The following is a 16,168-nucleotide window of genomic DNA, read 5'->3' as shown; positions in this document are numbered from 1 at the left end:
TGCCTATTGGCGAGCACCTTGGGGGGGGCTTTGTCCCTGTCAAACACGTAATGCTGGCCACCCACTGGGGGCGAGTCCGGGCATCCGTAACTGCAGTACTCGTAACCGCTGGCCCCTGCTGGCTCCAGCCTCCAGTACATGTTTATTCGGATCCCTTTATCACGCCCCCAGCCCGCCATCATTCAGCCGAGCACCCCGTCGTCACTTGATTGAGTGTTGCCTGCACACCGTCATCAAAAACCATTGCTTCATCACACCTCTTTCTTTCTTCTACAACCTCGTTCCTTTGCACCTGGGTCTCCGTCTTCATTGACTTCTGAAATTCCACATCCCTCTGAACCACATCTTAATGTCTCTCACATGGCACATTGCCCCTCGGGGCTTGGAGGCCGTCCATGGGATGTTAGGAGCCCCAGAGCAAAGCCAACCTGATGATGGAGAGGCACCACAAGTGGCTCCTGTTGCTGCCCTGGTGTTCTTTCTCAGTGCTTTCGCCGTTATCCTCGTTATGTTCACGGTAAGAAAGCGAGGGAACTTTTGTCCGAGAGAGAAATATGTACTCATTCCGAGCTAGATCGTCTACACCTACGGCCACATTCTCCCAACCCTGTGCATGATCGAATCCCCCGAGACCGAAGCCTACGTCCCCGTCGATATTATCGAGCCGACCAGTCCTCCCGCCTATTCTGAAACCCCGACTCCCAAAACCACCGACGAGGAAGATGGTGGTGACCTTCTTTTGGTCCGTAACAAACCCGTGACGGCATCCATTCGTGCAACGATACTGCACCTGCGAGCACGAGCTGGTTACTGGTCACGACTCCGCGGTCTGTCGATGTTTATAGTCTGGAGCTTTGTCAGTGGCTTCTTTGTTTCCACACTGGGAACTGCGTTTGGCAGCCGACTCGGATTTGCCTTCGCCGCCATTCTTGTCGAGACGATGCTGTCAACGTTGCACATGGCCTGGATACACATTGTCATCTCGGAGCCCAATCCAAAACGATGGTACCAACGAATTCCATCCGTCAAGACCTGGCCGAAGATTGCCCCAGCTGTCGCTCTGTGGGCCACTGCCAACCAAGTGGTAGCCATCTTACCCAGGCTGGTCTGTGGCAGCTTCGGCTCCCTCAAGCATATGAACAACCCAGACTATACGCCCGACAAGAAAGATCTCTACGCAGTGGGTGCGCAGGGCGTCATGGGCATGTTCCTTACCGTCCTTCTGTTCGTTCTTCTGCAGATCCCCGCTAGCGTGACCATGGTCAGAGTGGCTGCGTCCATGCTGCCAGAGGAAGATGAAACAATTGTGCCATTCGACAGAACATTTGGTGGCAAGACGACGCCCACGATCCTTGGTGGTCAGGGCAAGATTGGTCTCGTCGAGGCATGGAGAAGCTTTGCCTGGTCCAGCAGAGTTCGGCTGGTTAAGCTCATGATCAAGGTGGCGGTGATAGTGATGGCCTTGTGGCTTTTCTTCACCATGATCCTCGTTGCCGAAGCGCACTTGTTATTCGGTGACAAGCTAGGGGAGATGATGAGGGCGATACACGGAGTTGTTCGACATCAGTAGGCACCGGGTGCACAGGGTTCTAGCATATCACGGGCAGCTGAGCAGTCAGAGCTCGCGAGTTGACTCTGACCGCAGACCATCTCTGATCTTGGTGTACATTATATCCGTAGTCGGTGTCAGTATATCGCTGCAGTATTGGCGTTAGGTGGAGGCGGGGCAATAGGGAATATCTTGAAAAGCGTATAATCATTCGAAGTACGGAGTACAGTATATACATATCTAGGCATTATCTAAGCATGCCCTTGTCTACCATATGCTCTACGGATAGTCATACCTTTTTGCCTGGCCGAACTGTTGCCGTCTTCTTGGTTCCGAGCAAGATCCGTTGGTGCGAAAACTGACCGGAGTCTCCAGACCAGATGCTCCATGTGCCGCCTTGCGATCTTCCACCTCCGAGCCTCGGTTGTCACTTTCTCATTGCCCCAAGGGGAAAAGGTTCACACAGCACGAGCAGTCTGCTCGGCCATCTGGAGACCTCTGGGCAGATGCATGTTGCCGTCACCGGTCACTCGAAAAGTAAAAAAGAGGAAAATAGAAAAATAGAAAGTCTTTCCTGCTGTTCTACGCGCATACCTCTCCCTTATACACAGCTTCTCTCTCGCACACTGCCTGGGACACCGAGCAAAAACAATCAGTCTGACCTTCTTCTTCCAATTGCTCCCAAGAGACCTGTTCGAACCATGATATCAAGTCGCTAGACGAAATCTTTCCCTCCCCAACCACACCCACCACGCGTTCTCGTCTAAGCACCTGCCCCTCCCTTCCTCCTGGGAGCTTCTCGGCGTCCTTGTTGACCACTGTTTTTGGTCCCATTTGTCCGCTGCTTGCACTGCTGGAGTCGCTTAGCTATCGTAAGGCTCTAGAAACATAGAACGAACCCTACGGCGGTAATATCATCACCGCATCACTTTTCTGGAGCTCGGCTTCGTTTCCCAGTTTCCCTCTTCCAACCCCCCATTACATTACCTCCCATGGCGCCTACAACGATACCCACGTCGGTAGACGAGCTACCTACGAAAGAAGAGCTGAAAGAGGAGGTCAAGGAGAAAGCAAAGGGCGCGGCCTCAGGCCTGAGGTCTCTCGCCGCAGGCGGTGTCGGAGGTATTTGCGCCGTGATCGTAGGCCACCCCTTTGATCTGGTCAAGGTGCGGCTGCAGACGGCCGAGAAGGGAGTGTACAGTGGAGCGATGGACGTGGTCAGGAAGACGGTCGCCCGCGAAGGGCTCGCGCGGGGTCTCTACGCGGGCGTGTCGGCGCCTCTGGTGGGCGTCACGCCCATGTTCGCGGTCAGCTTCTGGGGCTACGACATGGGCAAGAGACTGGTCGACACGTTCAGCACGGTGCCCGTCGTCAACAACACTCCGCAGTACAGCATCGGGCAGGTGTCGGCGGCAGGCTTCTTCTCGGCCATCCCCATGACCCTGATCACGGCGCCGTTCGAGCGGGTCAAGGTGCTGTTGCAAATCCAGGGCCAGAAGCAGCTCGCGCCCGGCGAGAAACCCAAGTACAGCGGAGGCGTTGACGTCGTGAGACAGCTGTACAAGGAGGGCGGCATCCGCTCCGTCTTTCGGGGAAGTGCCATGACCCTGGCCCGCGACGGACCCGGCTCAGCCGCCTACTTTGCAGTGTACGAGTACGTCAAGCGCAGTCTGAGCCCGAAGGACGAGAATGGGAACGCAACGGGTGAGCTCAGTCTGCCGGCCGTCATGACTGCAGGCGGTGCGGCAGGTGTGGCCATGTGGATTCCTGTGTTCCCCGTCGACACCATCAAATCCAGAATCCAAACGGCGGAAGGCCGACCGACAATAAGTGGTGTCATTTCAGGTGTCTATAGGAGTGGAGGGATCAAGGCCTTTTTCCCTGGATTCGGACCTGCTTTGGCCAGAGCTGTGCCAGCCAACGCGGCCACTTTCGTGGGCGTGGAATTGGCACACAAGGCCATGAACCAAATGTTTGGTTGATCGGCGCTGCCTGTCTGTCTCGACGGGGAGTTACAAAGCGAAACTTCCTCCCGTTCCACCCCGTCTTCTATGAAAACGAGATGGAGGGGCGGCGTGTTGTTCTTGTGACGTGGACATGGAGGTATCAATTGCATTTTGCAGGGCGCTTGGTCATGACTGTGTACGGTATGGAGTGAAGTATACAGCGGACTTCGTATAGGCATCTAGTTTCCGTGCGGATTGCAAGCATGGCAGGTTAACATGTTGTACCCAGCAATAATTTGCTACTCGCAAGTACGCAAAAAGAACGTGAACTCCCAATGTTGCTTTACCTAGATTCTCTGTCTGACTCTGACTGTTTGCGGGATATTGACCGTGGTATGATGTACCTGGTCTACCTCAGAGTATCCGGACTTCTGCAAGGGAAATAGTGCAGCTGCGGAGTTGACGGACGGCCTTGTGCTCCCCCCCAAAGTTGACTTAATTTGACCACGACTACATCGACCTCCTACTATGGCCTCCTTTCTCTGATCCAACACTCTATGTGCATAGTGCTGTACTGGAGTCTTGCACGTCACAAGCTAAAAGGCCACGCTCGTTCGCGCGATCGGCAATTCGATTCACAAGCCATTCATTCAACTTGGACCCTAACACTCCGTCCGCCAGTCCATCTATCGTCACTCATCCTCCTCGTCTACCGCCGCCATGGTCCTCTCTTTCATTCTGGTTCAGAACCGTCAAGGCAAGACTCGCCTTGCGAAGTGGTACGCACCGTACACGGATGAAGAGAAGGTCAAGTTGAAAGGCGAGGTATGCATACAGCACCAGGTCACTACAAAGTTGACCACCACGCACGCCGGTCAAGCTCGCTCGCTTGCGTTCCTCCCGGAGAGATGGCTGACAATCCCATTGTTCGTTTTACAGGTCCACCGTCTCATCGCCCCTCGTGATCAAAAGTACCAGTCCAACTTTGTCGAATTCCGCAGCGCGCCCAGCAGTGGCGGTTCTTCTTCTTCCTCGTCGTCGCAGCCCCTCGTCCGACAGAATCTGTCCTCGACCAAGATCGTGTACAGACGGTACGCAGGTCTGTTCTTCTGCGTGTGTGTCGACGCCAACGACAACGAGCTGGCGTACCTTGAAGCGATCCATTTCTTCGTCGAAGTGCTGGACCAGTTCTTTGGGAACGTGTGCGAGTTGGACCTCGTCTTCAACTTTTACAAGGTCTACGCTATACTCGACGAGGTCTTCTTGGCCGGCGAGATCGAAGAGACCAGTAAACAGGTTGTGTTGACCAGGCTGGAACACTTGGATAAGTTGGAGTGATTGCAAAAGAAGGAAGGCTGGAAGAGGGAACAGTGACACCACACTACCGTATACCAAACTACTAGTGGACTCGGGAAAACCATTATTATGGAACACGACACGACAGGACACGACACGACACGGCATGGCATGGCATGGGCGCATTTCAACGTTCAGATTGTTAGGTTGAACTCAAGAGACACGCACGACCTTGATAATGTACGTCCCCCTCCGAAGAGATATGACCTGTGCTGTTGGGAAGCAAGTCGGGCCTAAGGCATAAAGACTCGTCTAAGGATCAACGGGAACAACTTTGGGATGAATTGATAAGGGATCGTCCGCGCGAACTTGACTTGTCCGACTAATGAGACGAGGAGAGTGTTGACGCGCCGATACAGCTACAAGCTCATGCTACGGCCGTTCCAGGGTATGAGTTGGTTTCACTGTCAGGCTTCTACAGACGAGTCACTCACCGTCTGGACACGCGACCGTGATCTAATGAGGGAGGTCCTGGAGCACAGGCGTTCATCCTGGTGAAAGCAACGAGAAGATCATGTTCTAGTAGGCCAGGGCGGCACAATGGACAGAGGGCATGGAATACGGGACATCGAGACACCGGACATGCAACGGGAGCAGGAACTACAAACCACCATTGTCATCACGCGGTATCATCTTCAACTGCCCGAAATGCTGAAGACAGCCCAGCACGCGCAACGTTGATCGACACTCTTGGGAATACACTCATACTGGAAGTAGTAAATCTGAGGGTGATGAAGGAAAAATCAACGACGAAGCGGGAGAAATCGAAGAAGGAGAATGCTAAAAGAAGGAGTCTGTCTGTCTAACAATGCTCGTTCGTATCCTGACCAAGTAAATAAACCATCCTTAGGACGCCCGCCTAGCCGTGTAAGTGTGAGGCAAAGTCGTCCCGAAATGAAATAATCGCCTCGAAGAAGACAAGGTGAAGTGGGTGAGCGTACCAGTGCTTTGACTACAGGTACCTCGGATGAACTGACGGTCATTGAAAGAAAAGGGGTGTCGTCGAGATTCAAAAAAAAAAAAGAAATTAAAAGAGTCGTTGCAAAAAAAAAACGAAACCATGTCCATCTCATGTGGAAGAATCGTGTTACAAAGTAGTAACCCTCGTACAGAGTACGACCCGCAGGTCAGAACAACCAACCAAACCCCAACATAGTCTCCCAGGGCGAGCTTGCTTCCCGACGTTTCCCAAACTTCCCGGCCGGACGAGGTTAGGTCAGGCTAGGCCAGGTCAGGCTACCTAGGCCAGGGGCAGCTTGGTGCCGTCGGGGCCGTAGACCGTGTAGCCCGTGTCGATGCCCCAGGCGATGCTGTTGAACTCGACGTACGTGGCGGCGATCTGCTTCTTGTCGGGCGTGATGTCGAAGATGTTGATGCCGTTGACGGGGAGTTGCTTGCTGCCGATGCCCGTGAAGGTCCAGTACCACACCACCTTGGTGCAGCCGGCGGGGAGGATCATGTTGGTGTTGATGCCCGTGACGGACGGCGCGAGGAGGACGCCCTGGATGTATTGTGCTTTGCCGCTGAAGGAGTCGGAGCCAGCCTAGAAAAATAGAACAGAGGAAAAAAGAGTAAGAACTCGCTCTCTTTTCTGTTTCTTTTCCTCTTTTTTTGGGGGGGGGGGGGGGGGGAACCCAAGAACGTGTGTACATGCAAACACATCAGGATACATCTACCAGTGCCTTGGGTGTAGGATCGTGATAATGATGATAACAGCAGAAGGGGTGGGCGCCGCGCATCACGCATCACGATCATGATACGTCAGGGCTGAGGAGGGACAGGACTGGGACGGACCACCACGAACAGAAAAGAATTGCAGATCGACTCATCGAGATCGAAACTGGAAATTTCACAATTGAAAACACACGTACCGGAAAGCCTGCTAGCAGATTGATAGAGTCGCTCTTCTCGAAGAATCCGTCGGCTATCAAGGCTTGAGCGGTGGCGTTCGAAGCGTCGACGTCAGGGTGGTCGAGGACGCTGATGAACTTGTTGACGATGTCGTTGGCGTCGTTCTGGGTGAGACAGCTCGAGGGGCCCTGAGGCTTGCCGCCCTGCTGCCACGGAGTCCATCCCGGTGCCGCGACGGCGGTGGAAGCGAGAGCAAGAGAGGTGACGACGCCGAGGAACTTCATTTTGGGAAACGAGTGAGACCGAGTAACCCGGGTTACGTAGATGAGGCAGGTGATTTCTTTTTTTGTTTGTAGATGGGGGCACAAGGAGAGTGAGAGAGAAAGTGAGATTCCGAACGATCGACTTGGGTGAGCTGAGAAAACGAGTGACAAGACGAACCCGGCTGGTGTTGTGTGTGTTTGTGTTCAAGAAAGACTGGCTGACTGACTGACTGACTGACTGGAAGAGAAGAGAACAACTCTCCCTTCTTATACTTTGAGTGCGTGTGTGTGAGTGTGTGTCTCTCCTGGTGTTGTTTCTGTACTCAACCTCACTTTCTCTGATCCGGCCCGGTCTCTTGAGAGTCCTGGACAGGCATTCATGAATACGCACACATGCACTCCTTGCCGAAGCCAGTGACCTGTCAGGGCGTAGTCCAGGGATTTGAACAGGGATTTGAACAGGGAGAGACAGTGTGACAAGAAGAGATCCCTGGCTGATCTGCCTGCCGCAGACTCACGGCTCGAGGCTGAATCCCAATCCTGAATGTCGATTGGCGGCATCACCGATGCGTATTTCCGTCCACATCAGCCATGTTCGAGATGAGCCACGTCGTCAAGCAGGGCAGAAGCAGCGACGGATGCGGGATGTAGATTATCCCCAGATTCGCAATCTCCGGGCAGCTGATGTCCGTCGTGTATCTCGTGTGTCGTGGGATCTGGAGCATTCGCTAATCACACACTGTTCCGAATGCAGCTGCGCCAGTCTGAGATCTGGTCCCTTGATAGGTGAAGGAGGCATCCTATCGTGCTGCCATGCAAAGACATTTTGAAACCGGAGCGTGGGTCGAAGGAATCAAGTCCAGGTGAAAAGAGTCAAGGAGAAAGCGTCCAGATCAAGGGGGGGGGGGCCGAATGTTCTTGCTTGGCACGAGGGATTACTGACATCTTTGTCCCAGATGAATGAGCAACTCAGCAACGTTACTTGACGCCACCAGACGCCCTGCTGGGGGCCATGGGTTCGAGGATGTGCAAGTCTCAACAGCCTTACCGAAGTACCGGATCTCGAGTCTCATAGATGTTCCCGGGCCTCGTTTGGCAAAGAGGACCTGTTGAAGCGGGAGACAGCAACTACATCGAGACATGTACAACTGGAGTCACAAAAGGTGCTCAACTCGCACGACACCAAACGGGCTCACGGCCAAGGATACTGTGCAGGGTTCGCACAGTGATTATGACCAAACACAAGAGGAGACTTGAGGCAATTATGCGGCAGCGTGTAGAATTTTTGTCCCACCCACCCCCTGCTCTGGAGCAAGGGACACTGCGAGATTGATATGGGCCAAAACAGTACGAGCAAGAATGCGTCGTCACCGAACAGGGCGTCTCCGAACACCAGACATTGGAATCTCCAGTAACTCTTACAGGGGATTTGCAATTCCAGCAGGATTGTTGACTCATAGGTTTGATACCTGGCGGTCATGGCGCAGCCTCGGCATTTTTCCCTTCCTCAAGATGCAGGCTGTTACCCGTGACCCAGAAAATATATGCGTGCTCCTTATGTTCTCAAGACTTCAGGAAGCTATTGACGACAGTGATGATGGTGGTATAGATCATACATACCGTTCCCAGAGCCATCAGCGCAACGTCGCCGATCTTCGCCCACGGTGTTTGGGCAACACCTCTGTAATGCAGTAATGGCGGATATATGTACACAAGTGGAACGCAAGCCAACGAGCCGATCAGTGCCACGAACCTGTCCAGGTTGTTGGACCCCAGGATTGCTATCAAGACGCATACCACGACGAGCGCCGTTCGAAATCCATTCTTCTTCCATTTCGTCGAGGCATCTCTCTTGCCAGAGCGACGGCCGAAAACCTTGCCCTCCAATATCCGAAGAGCCGGAAACAATTGAACTGGAGTGCCGGCCATGACTGCTATGGCGTACAGAAACTGCACTGCGTTGACGAGCTTGCTGTTCTGCGGAAAATTGGAGATGACCTCGATCTGCGTGGCCGAGCCGAAGGTGGCATAGCATAGAGCTCCTATCGAGGTGAAGATAACGGTATTGATGAGCATGATGACCCATAGCAAGGGTTCGAACTTTTCAGGTTGCTTCATGGAAGATTGAATGGGGAGGATGAGCCCTATGCCCTCGAATGTGAAGATGGCAGAACCAATAGTCATTGTGTAGTAGTCAGGATTGAAGAGCTGGACTGTCGGATGGATACCGTCGGTGGCGAGCGTGCTGATGTCGTAAAAGTATATATATGCTAGACCTAGGAGAATAAAAACGTCTGCCAACAGAGCCGCGGGTCCAAGCTTCGAAATATTGCGGATGTAGGACAAGGGTATCAGAGCCAGCAGCTGGAGGGCGATGAGAATGTTCGTGGATAACGGCGGCTGAGGGCCTTTGGTGACAGCTTGCAGGAAGGAGTGTAGGTTTTGTGCAACGAAGACAGTGCCAGCGCAGACAAATCCTAGCTGTGAGATGGTAACGGACCCAAGGATGATGGCTCTCAACTTTGGACCACCAATGGCCTCTCCAAGCTCTCCGTAGCCGGTCTTCTTGTGTACCTGCCGACACTGCAACAACAGATGGAAAGCCAAAGTGGTGACCAACGAGACCGTAATCAAGGTGATGGATGAGAAGAGTATGCCGCCGTTGTTGAAAGCTTTGGGCAAGAACATGATGCCAGTGCCGATGAAAGCCTTGAGTAAGGTGAAAAAGGTCTTCGTGGTGCCGGCATCGCCTCTCTGTGCTCGGGTGGTGGTACGCCGCCGACTCAACAACGGTCGGGTCTCAGTGGGGGCCTCTTCCTCATCCTCGAGAGCATCCTCGTCGTCAGTGTCTTCGAGGTCTTCTCCGGCAAAACTGCCGTACAAGGCAAGAAATTCGACAAAATTTCGTGTGACAGGCATGACAGCGGGGTTGAAGCGGCCATATTTTTGCTTCACAAACTCGCGTCGAAAGCCTCCAGGAACAAGGTGGCCTGCCACCGTAGGCTGTTCATCCTCGTCATTCGTAGAGTCAGCACGTGGATACGAGAATGTTGCAGCTCGTTGCTGGAGTTTGCCTCTGTGATGTATCTTAAAGAGGTCTCTGTGAATGTCACCGCCCTGAAGTTGGAGGGAGGATTCGCCCTCGCCGTCATTTGGATCTTTCGACGCATCTCCGGAATCCGACTCGGGGACAAACTCTGCAGTATAGCCCGACGGTAAATGGCCAGATATCACGCGAGCGGCCTGGGCATCTTGTTGGGAACTAGGAGTGTCTGCCATGGTGGAAGGTGACGGTATACATCAACGGCCACAATGAAGATCTGACATCCAAGACTGAAAATCCTGAAAATTTGAAAGACAGTGGCTATGAAGACTCACTTCTGGAATCAAATGCCACATTCAAGGGCAAACATCAAGGACTCGGGCGGTGAGAGAAAGAGGAGTACGAGAATCAGTAGGAGACTCAAAGAATGGACGGGTTGGAAGTCTCTAGAAAAGAGATCTCGACCGTTTTCTCCACGTCATCCTAGGTGTGATGATCTGTGCATCGATGATTGGATTGGATTGCACGAGGCATCGTCACGAAGGGAAAATCTGGAGTAAAGAATACTACTGTGCACTACGGTCAAGCAAATAACTCGACGTACATACTCTGTGTTGTACGGTCGAGCACAGCATCACAGGAGGACGACTTCCTCCTCTTCCACTCTGCTGTTGACACCCAAGTCCCCAAGTACACTTACATCGGCCATTGATTCTCGTACTCATTGAGCCATTCACGCTCCCTGATGGTAACCCTTAGACTCCTTCTCGATGCCTCCTCAGTCCCCTCTGACACCACAAATTGCCCCTGCTTCCTCCGAGTCCTACCCAATGACGATTTCATTGTGTGCCACCGTTCGAAGCCTCGACACCCTGGATTACCACCTCGGTGGTAGACGTACAACTAGCGCTATCGTTAAGAATAATGCGACTTTGAATGGCTGTTTCCCATTCTGTTTGCATGCCACGCTACGGAACAGTCTTGACCCAGTCACTGCTTTTTCTGCACTTCCGTCTCTAACGTTTCTATTCAATAAATGATAATATAGAGGGGAAAGAACCCAATATTAGAATCCCATTTCTTCAGGTCTACCCTGTTTCACAACACGTCCAGAAGCCAAGACCACGCAGGAGTCGGCGTTTTCCACCGCTGCCGCGCGGTGGGCAATGGTGATGATCGTGCTTTCTCGCAACTCTTCCCTCAGCACACGTTGGATTTCGGCAGAAGTTTCAACGTCGATGCTAGCTGTTGCCTCATCCATGATGACGATTGCACTGCGTCTCAGAATGGCTCGAGCGAGTCCAACAAGCTGTCTTTGGCCTTGACTAAGATTTCGACCGCCATTGTCGATCTGTGTATCCAATGTCCACCCGTACTTCCCACAGACCCTGGAGATCACAGCTTCACACTCATAGTCGGAGTGGTCCTCCATAGGATCTAGGTTGTGGCGCAGCGATCCAGGAAACAGCACGGGGTCCTGCGCCAAAAATGTAACTCTTGTTCTCAAGGCTTGCTTGCTGACCTGGGAGATGTCGATGCCATCGATCAAGATGCGGCCAGAGTCAGGCGTGATAGTTGCAAGCAGGGCCAGGGCGAGCGTGGACTTTCCTGAACCAGTCCTTCCCGTGATCGCATTCGTTGTTCCGCCTCGAAGTCGTAAGGAAACATCTGAAAGTGCTGGTTCAAGGTGCGGCTGATACCTCACCGTGACATTCTCGAAGATGATGTCGCTCCCGTAAGTTGGCCAAGCTGCTGGGGGTTCCAAAGACCCTCGCGGCTCTTGCTCGATGTGCATGAGCTCTACAACTCGCTCCACAGAGACGAAGTTGAGTTGAAGTTGTCCGTATTGTTTGCATATCGTGTGCGTTGACTGGACAAATTTCTGGGCAGCAATAAGCACGAAAGCTGTAAGCCCAGCGGATAAGTTGGAAAATACAGCCAACATGGTCAGCACAAACGTCGACACGGCCGACAACGTGTCGAAACGATACATCAACCAAGCTTGCAGGCTCCAATAGAAATGGTCCATCTTCTGAAATGCATCTGTGACTTGGATATTTCGTTCTTGAAATTGAGGCTGGGCGCAGAACGCTCGGACTGTCATCAGACCGTTGAGCAATGCCCCAAAGTTGGACATGAGAGGTGTCAGGGAGACCATCTCAAGGCGGCGAAGGCTTTGCGAGGTTGGCAGGAACCTCAAGAATATGACCACAAAAGCTAGCGTCATTGCAAGTGCGACCACGAGGAAAATGGGCGTTACACTAGCGATAACGACCATGGAAGCAATCCAGGCTATGCTGTACCATATCACAATCATGAACTGATCTGCAATATTGCCATCCACTGTTCCCATGTCCGATGTAAGGCGATTCATAAGCCTGCCAACTGGCGTAACATCGTAGAAGTGGAATGTGGTGTTGCTAATCTGGTACATGATGTCTTTGAACATGCGGCGTGCGGCTAGGTATGTGACAACCAAAATGGAGATCTGAGCGAGGACATTTGCCACCGTTTCACAGATCACGATAACAAGAAACCCTAGGAGCCAAGGCTTCACATTATAGGTGGGATTCGGGAATTTGTTGAAGAGGCCGCTGATCGGACTCTCAAAAACGTGGACATCAGAATCCAACCTTTGCAGCGTAAAGATATGAGTCTTCATTCGATCGTACGCTTCACCCCACTCTTTCAGGAACCAGCTCTCACTGATGTAGACAAGACGACATGTTGCAGCGGTGAAGACGACTATGGCCCACCATTTGAGAGTGCCCGCTTTGATATATTGCCAGTAGACGGCAAGTTGAACGCCTCCATGGGCTCTGTACTCGTCTTCGACAAATTTGTCTGGGACAACGGCTGACTCGTCGGAGTCTCTTCCGGTATCATCTTCGGGCGTTGCAGGAGTGCTTTCAACGATCGTTGCAGAGGCCGAATCCGTCAGATCCTCGTCGTTTCTATGCAAAGTCGCGGTGCCGTTCGAGATCTCAATCAACTGAGCGGCGAAATGTTGGCAGAGATCAGTACGGTGCGTGGCCAAAATCACGGTCCGTCCTTCCATCAGCGTGCCACACAGACACTTGGTGACAATCCATTCGGCAGTCTGCTGGTCAAGAGCGCTCAATGGATCATCCAGGAGAAGAATTTCGGCACGGCTGTAGACGGCTCGTGCAAGTGCCACACGAGACTTCTGTCCACCAGAAAGACCGATACCGTTCTCACCGATGTTTGAGAGATCTCCATGCTTGAAATTCGCGAGGTCTGGAAGCAGTGCACAAACCTCGAGTGTTTTCTTGTACCTCCCTTCCTCAAACGGCGAGTTGAAAAGAATGTTCTCTCTGATGCTCATGCTTTGCAGCCATGGTGTCTGCGAGCAATATCCTATGGGTGCGTCTGGGCGGAAAAGCTGGCCTTCGCGCAAGTCAAGTTCACCAAGCAGTGCTTGAAGAAGAGCGGTCTTCCCAGCGGCAACAGGCCCATAGACGACAGTCAGGCCTTGAGGGAAAGAGACTGTGATGTTGTGCAAAGTGACGTCTGATAGACCAGGCCAGGAAAAAGAAGCATGCTTCAACTCGAGGCTGTTCGACTCTCGGCGACTGTCGGTGGGCTCGAGTTTATCGGGTTCCGCAATGAAATCTTCGATACGACCTACAGCAACTGATGCATTTAACAAAGTGGTGATCAACGCAGGAAGTTCCCGAATGTTCGTTTGTAGGAGGATGAAAAGCTGTAGAGCAGGAAATGCGACATCGACTCGTAGTTGTTTGCCAGCGAGAACAGTGTATGCATAGAACGTAGCCACGGGGATCAAGCCACTGGTGAGGGAATTGAGAAACCGGATGGCAGAATTCCATAAGTAAGTGACGATCCTTAAGTTGAGTTCCTTCTGCCTAGCTGACATAACACCGTTGAGCCATGTGAAATGCCAGCCATACCATCTCAAATGTCTGATAGCCTCAACATATTGAGATATCGCTTGTAGCTTGGCATCGGTTGCCTTTCGACGTTCTCTTTCCCAGCTCATCAGGATGCGAGCAAGGACGTAGTTGAAGACCTGAGCCAAAACCACTACCGCCACTCCAACCATGCATGACCACCCCAACATGCGCCAGATGAGAACGATGGAGAGAATAAGTCCAAGGGGTTTGTTGATGATGTTCTGGAACTCCCAAAAGCGCTGAGCAACCTCGTAAACATCATTCCGCATAAGATTGAGTATCTTACCCATCGAGGCAGGGGGTTTCTTCTCGACTTTTGATGTCCGTCCAAAGTTGAGGGATGACCGAAATCTAGAGAGTGCAGTTTGCGCGCGCTGCATAATACCGGGCTCGTTTTTGGTATGACCATCCTGCAGCGACTCAGTCTCTGGAATGGCATCTGGCGAATCGTTGCGCAAGAGGTCGGGTTCGCTTTCAACACCCTGCTCTGAACTTTTCTCTCTGATTTGTGGTAACCCACCAAGGATTTTCCTGTGAAGTGTCTTCTCATATAGCATTGTAATCATTTCACCTCGAGCACGTTCATAACATCGTCTTTGAAACCATAGACTAAACACAGCGCTCTGCGCGGCGACAAACCTAACGACTAGTATCAACAGTGCAGATGTGACAGCGGGTTGTTTCTCAGCCCTCACACCTTCCATAGCTTTCAAGAGGCTCTGGAGGATGACCGGTGCGGAATAGTTGGTTACCAGTTCCAGGATAGCCAAGAGGAAAAGAAGCGCCAAGTCAATCCAGTTGGCCACCAAAAGACGCCTCACGACTGTGCCACGGAGGTCACAGAAAGAATCGTGGAGTTGTCGGTGTTGAAATTCGTAAGGCAATGCCCAGACGTCTTCATCGTGGAGTTGCCGCTTGTTGCCGATCTGCATCAAGGGTGCCATCCAGGAGACTGTCATCCATTGAAACAGGCTCATATTATCCTCCGGAGAGCGAAGATTACTCGTCGGGGAGGTGAAGGGCTTGCTGATTTTGCTCTGGTCCCTGGTTGGATCGCGCAAAGGCATGTTGATCACGCCAGCCAGTGCGACAAACGCAAGAACCGTGGCTGAGACCGTGAATACTGCATCGTTTTCGAGGTTCTGGTAATCAACGCGAGACGAGGCGACAGCCAGATCAACAGCTGCGATACAAGCATAGCATGCGAGGAGGGGTATGGAACCCGTTCTCGGTGGCCGGAGGACGATGTACGTGCCTGTAACACACCACAATGCGGTCACCGGCCGAGACCATGACGATTCGATGGCGACGAGAAGCTGTAGAGCAAAGCCGACGGCTGACAAGGAGAAGAGACATATTGCCCACCAGGGCACCCTCGTTTGCTTTGAGCCTATGTCGACAGGATCAACGGGCTCTTGGATAAATGGCCGGGGCCAAGGAAGCCTCATACTGGCGGAGGAGGAACAAGCACTCTTGACGCCTACAACGCCCACATACGCACGCACAAGTCCGCTACCGGTAGGAACAGGTAGACATGAGTTGACAGCCTGGAGTGCCTCGGTGAAGCGGAGGCAGAGGGTCGTCAAGTTCGCATACGGGCAATTTTCGAAGTGTTCTTTTGCCGTTCAGTTCCTTTTGAGGAGCCAGGGCTTCCGAGGAGTCTGTCGCACACCCGGACTGTGTGGGAGCGAGAAAAAACAGAAAACTCATAAGCCCCGACTACTACGACGCTGGAGGCCACAAAATGCGGTGTTGCAGCCAAGACGCCGAATATGGTTTGGCCCCAGAAGTCGTGATTTCCGTGCCACCCACGGCGAAGAGCGGCCAGTCAATTTTCGCTCTCTCAACCACCCTGCAATAACTAACTACCCCGTACGCCACGCATAGGTACTGTGTGGAGAGTGCGGATGATTTAAATATACGCAGCTGCTCACCCCCGAAGAAGTCAGTCCTCTGTAGGATGGACCTGCCCTGTATGTCGAATCTCGCAGCAATGGCACATCCACATGGCAGTGCTCCACGGACTCTTCGGCGAGTTCCCAGACGCTCTGGCGAGGGCTGGCGACATCCATCCTGAAGTCCTCTTCTCCACAATCTCATACCAGACCCGATATCCGACGCAGCCAAGAACGCGGTGCCTGAGCCCAGGAAGCAGCCTTTCGCTATCGGTGCACATTCAAGACGTAAGAGGAAGGACACAAAATGCCGGCCCAGATAACCAGGGT

The 16,168-nt window shown here is 52.7% G+C and overlaps 6 protein-coding genes across 6 annotated transcripts; 3 read left to right on the top strand and 3 right to left on the bottom strand.

Annotated features, from left to right (window-relative positions):
- Positions 1 to 349: 349 nt before the first annotated feature.
- Positions 350 to 1,570, top strand: PV08_00076 (uncharacterized protein; the record flags this gene model as incomplete). The annotated part of the gene is made up of 2 exons (XM_016374444.1): positions 350 to 517; positions 575 to 1,570. The coding sequence occupies 2 exons, from the start codon at positions 350 to 352 to the stop codon at positions 1,568 to 1,570; spliced, it is 1,164 nt and encodes a 387-aa protein (XP_016239720.1).
- A 971-nt stretch (positions 1,571 to 2,541) lies between these two features.
- On the top strand, positions 2,542 to 3,531 carry PV08_00075 (uncharacterized protein; the record flags this gene model as incomplete). The annotated part of the gene is made up of 1 exon (XM_016374443.1): positions 2,542 to 3,531. One exon carries the CDS (start codon positions 2,542 to 2,544, stop codon positions 3,529 to 3,531), a length of 990 nt encoding a protein of 329 aa, XP_016239719.1.
- A 684-nt stretch (positions 3,532 to 4,215) lies between these two features.
- PV08_00074 (uncharacterized protein) lies at positions 4,216 to 4,833 on the top strand (the record flags this gene model as incomplete). Its single annotated transcript, XM_016374442.1, has 2 exons — positions 4,216 to 4,320; positions 4,435 to 4,833. The coding sequence occupies 2 exons, from the start codon at positions 4,216 to 4,218 to the stop codon at positions 4,831 to 4,833; spliced, it is 504 nt and encodes a 167-aa protein (XP_016239718.1).
- A 1,258-nt stretch (positions 4,834 to 6,091) lies between these two features.
- On the bottom strand, positions 6,092 to 6,986 carry PV08_00073 (uncharacterized protein; the record flags this gene model as incomplete). The annotated part of the gene is made up of 2 exons (XM_016374441.1): positions 6,092 to 6,394; positions 6,723 to 6,986. The coding sequence occupies 2 exons, from the start codon at positions 6,984 to 6,986 to the stop codon at positions 6,092 to 6,094; spliced, it is 567 nt and encodes a 188-aa protein (XP_016239717.1).
- Positions 6,987 to 8,528: 1,542 nt separating this feature from the next.
- On the bottom strand, positions 8,529 to 10,244 carry PV08_00072 (uncharacterized protein; the record flags this gene model as incomplete). The annotated part of the gene is made up of 1 exon (XM_016374440.1): positions 8,529 to 10,244. The coding sequence occupies one exon, from the start codon at positions 10,242 to 10,244 to the stop codon at positions 8,529 to 8,531; it is 1,716 nt and encodes a 571-aa protein (XP_016239716.1).
- An 830-nt stretch (positions 10,245 to 11,074) lies between these two features.
- Positions 11,075 to 15,391, bottom strand: PV08_00071 (uncharacterized protein; the record flags this gene model as incomplete). The annotated part of the gene is made up of 1 exon (XM_016374439.1): positions 11,075 to 15,391. One exon carries the CDS (start codon positions 15,389 to 15,391, stop codon positions 11,075 to 11,077), a length of 4,317 nt encoding a protein of 1,438 aa, XP_016239715.1.
- Positions 15,392 to 16,168: the final 777 nt, after the last annotated feature.

Source organism: Exophiala spinifera (assembly GCF_000836115.1).
Source record: "Exophiala spinifera strain CBS 89968 unplaced genomic scaffold supercont1.1, whole genome shotgun sequence".
NCBI classification, from domain to species: domain Eukaryota; kingdom Fungi; phylum Ascomycota; class Eurotiomycetes; order Chaetothyriales; family Herpotrichiellaceae; genus Exophiala; species Exophiala spinifera.
Note: the sequence above shows the minus strand (reverse complement) of the source record. Positions and strands in the feature narration are given on the sequence as shown.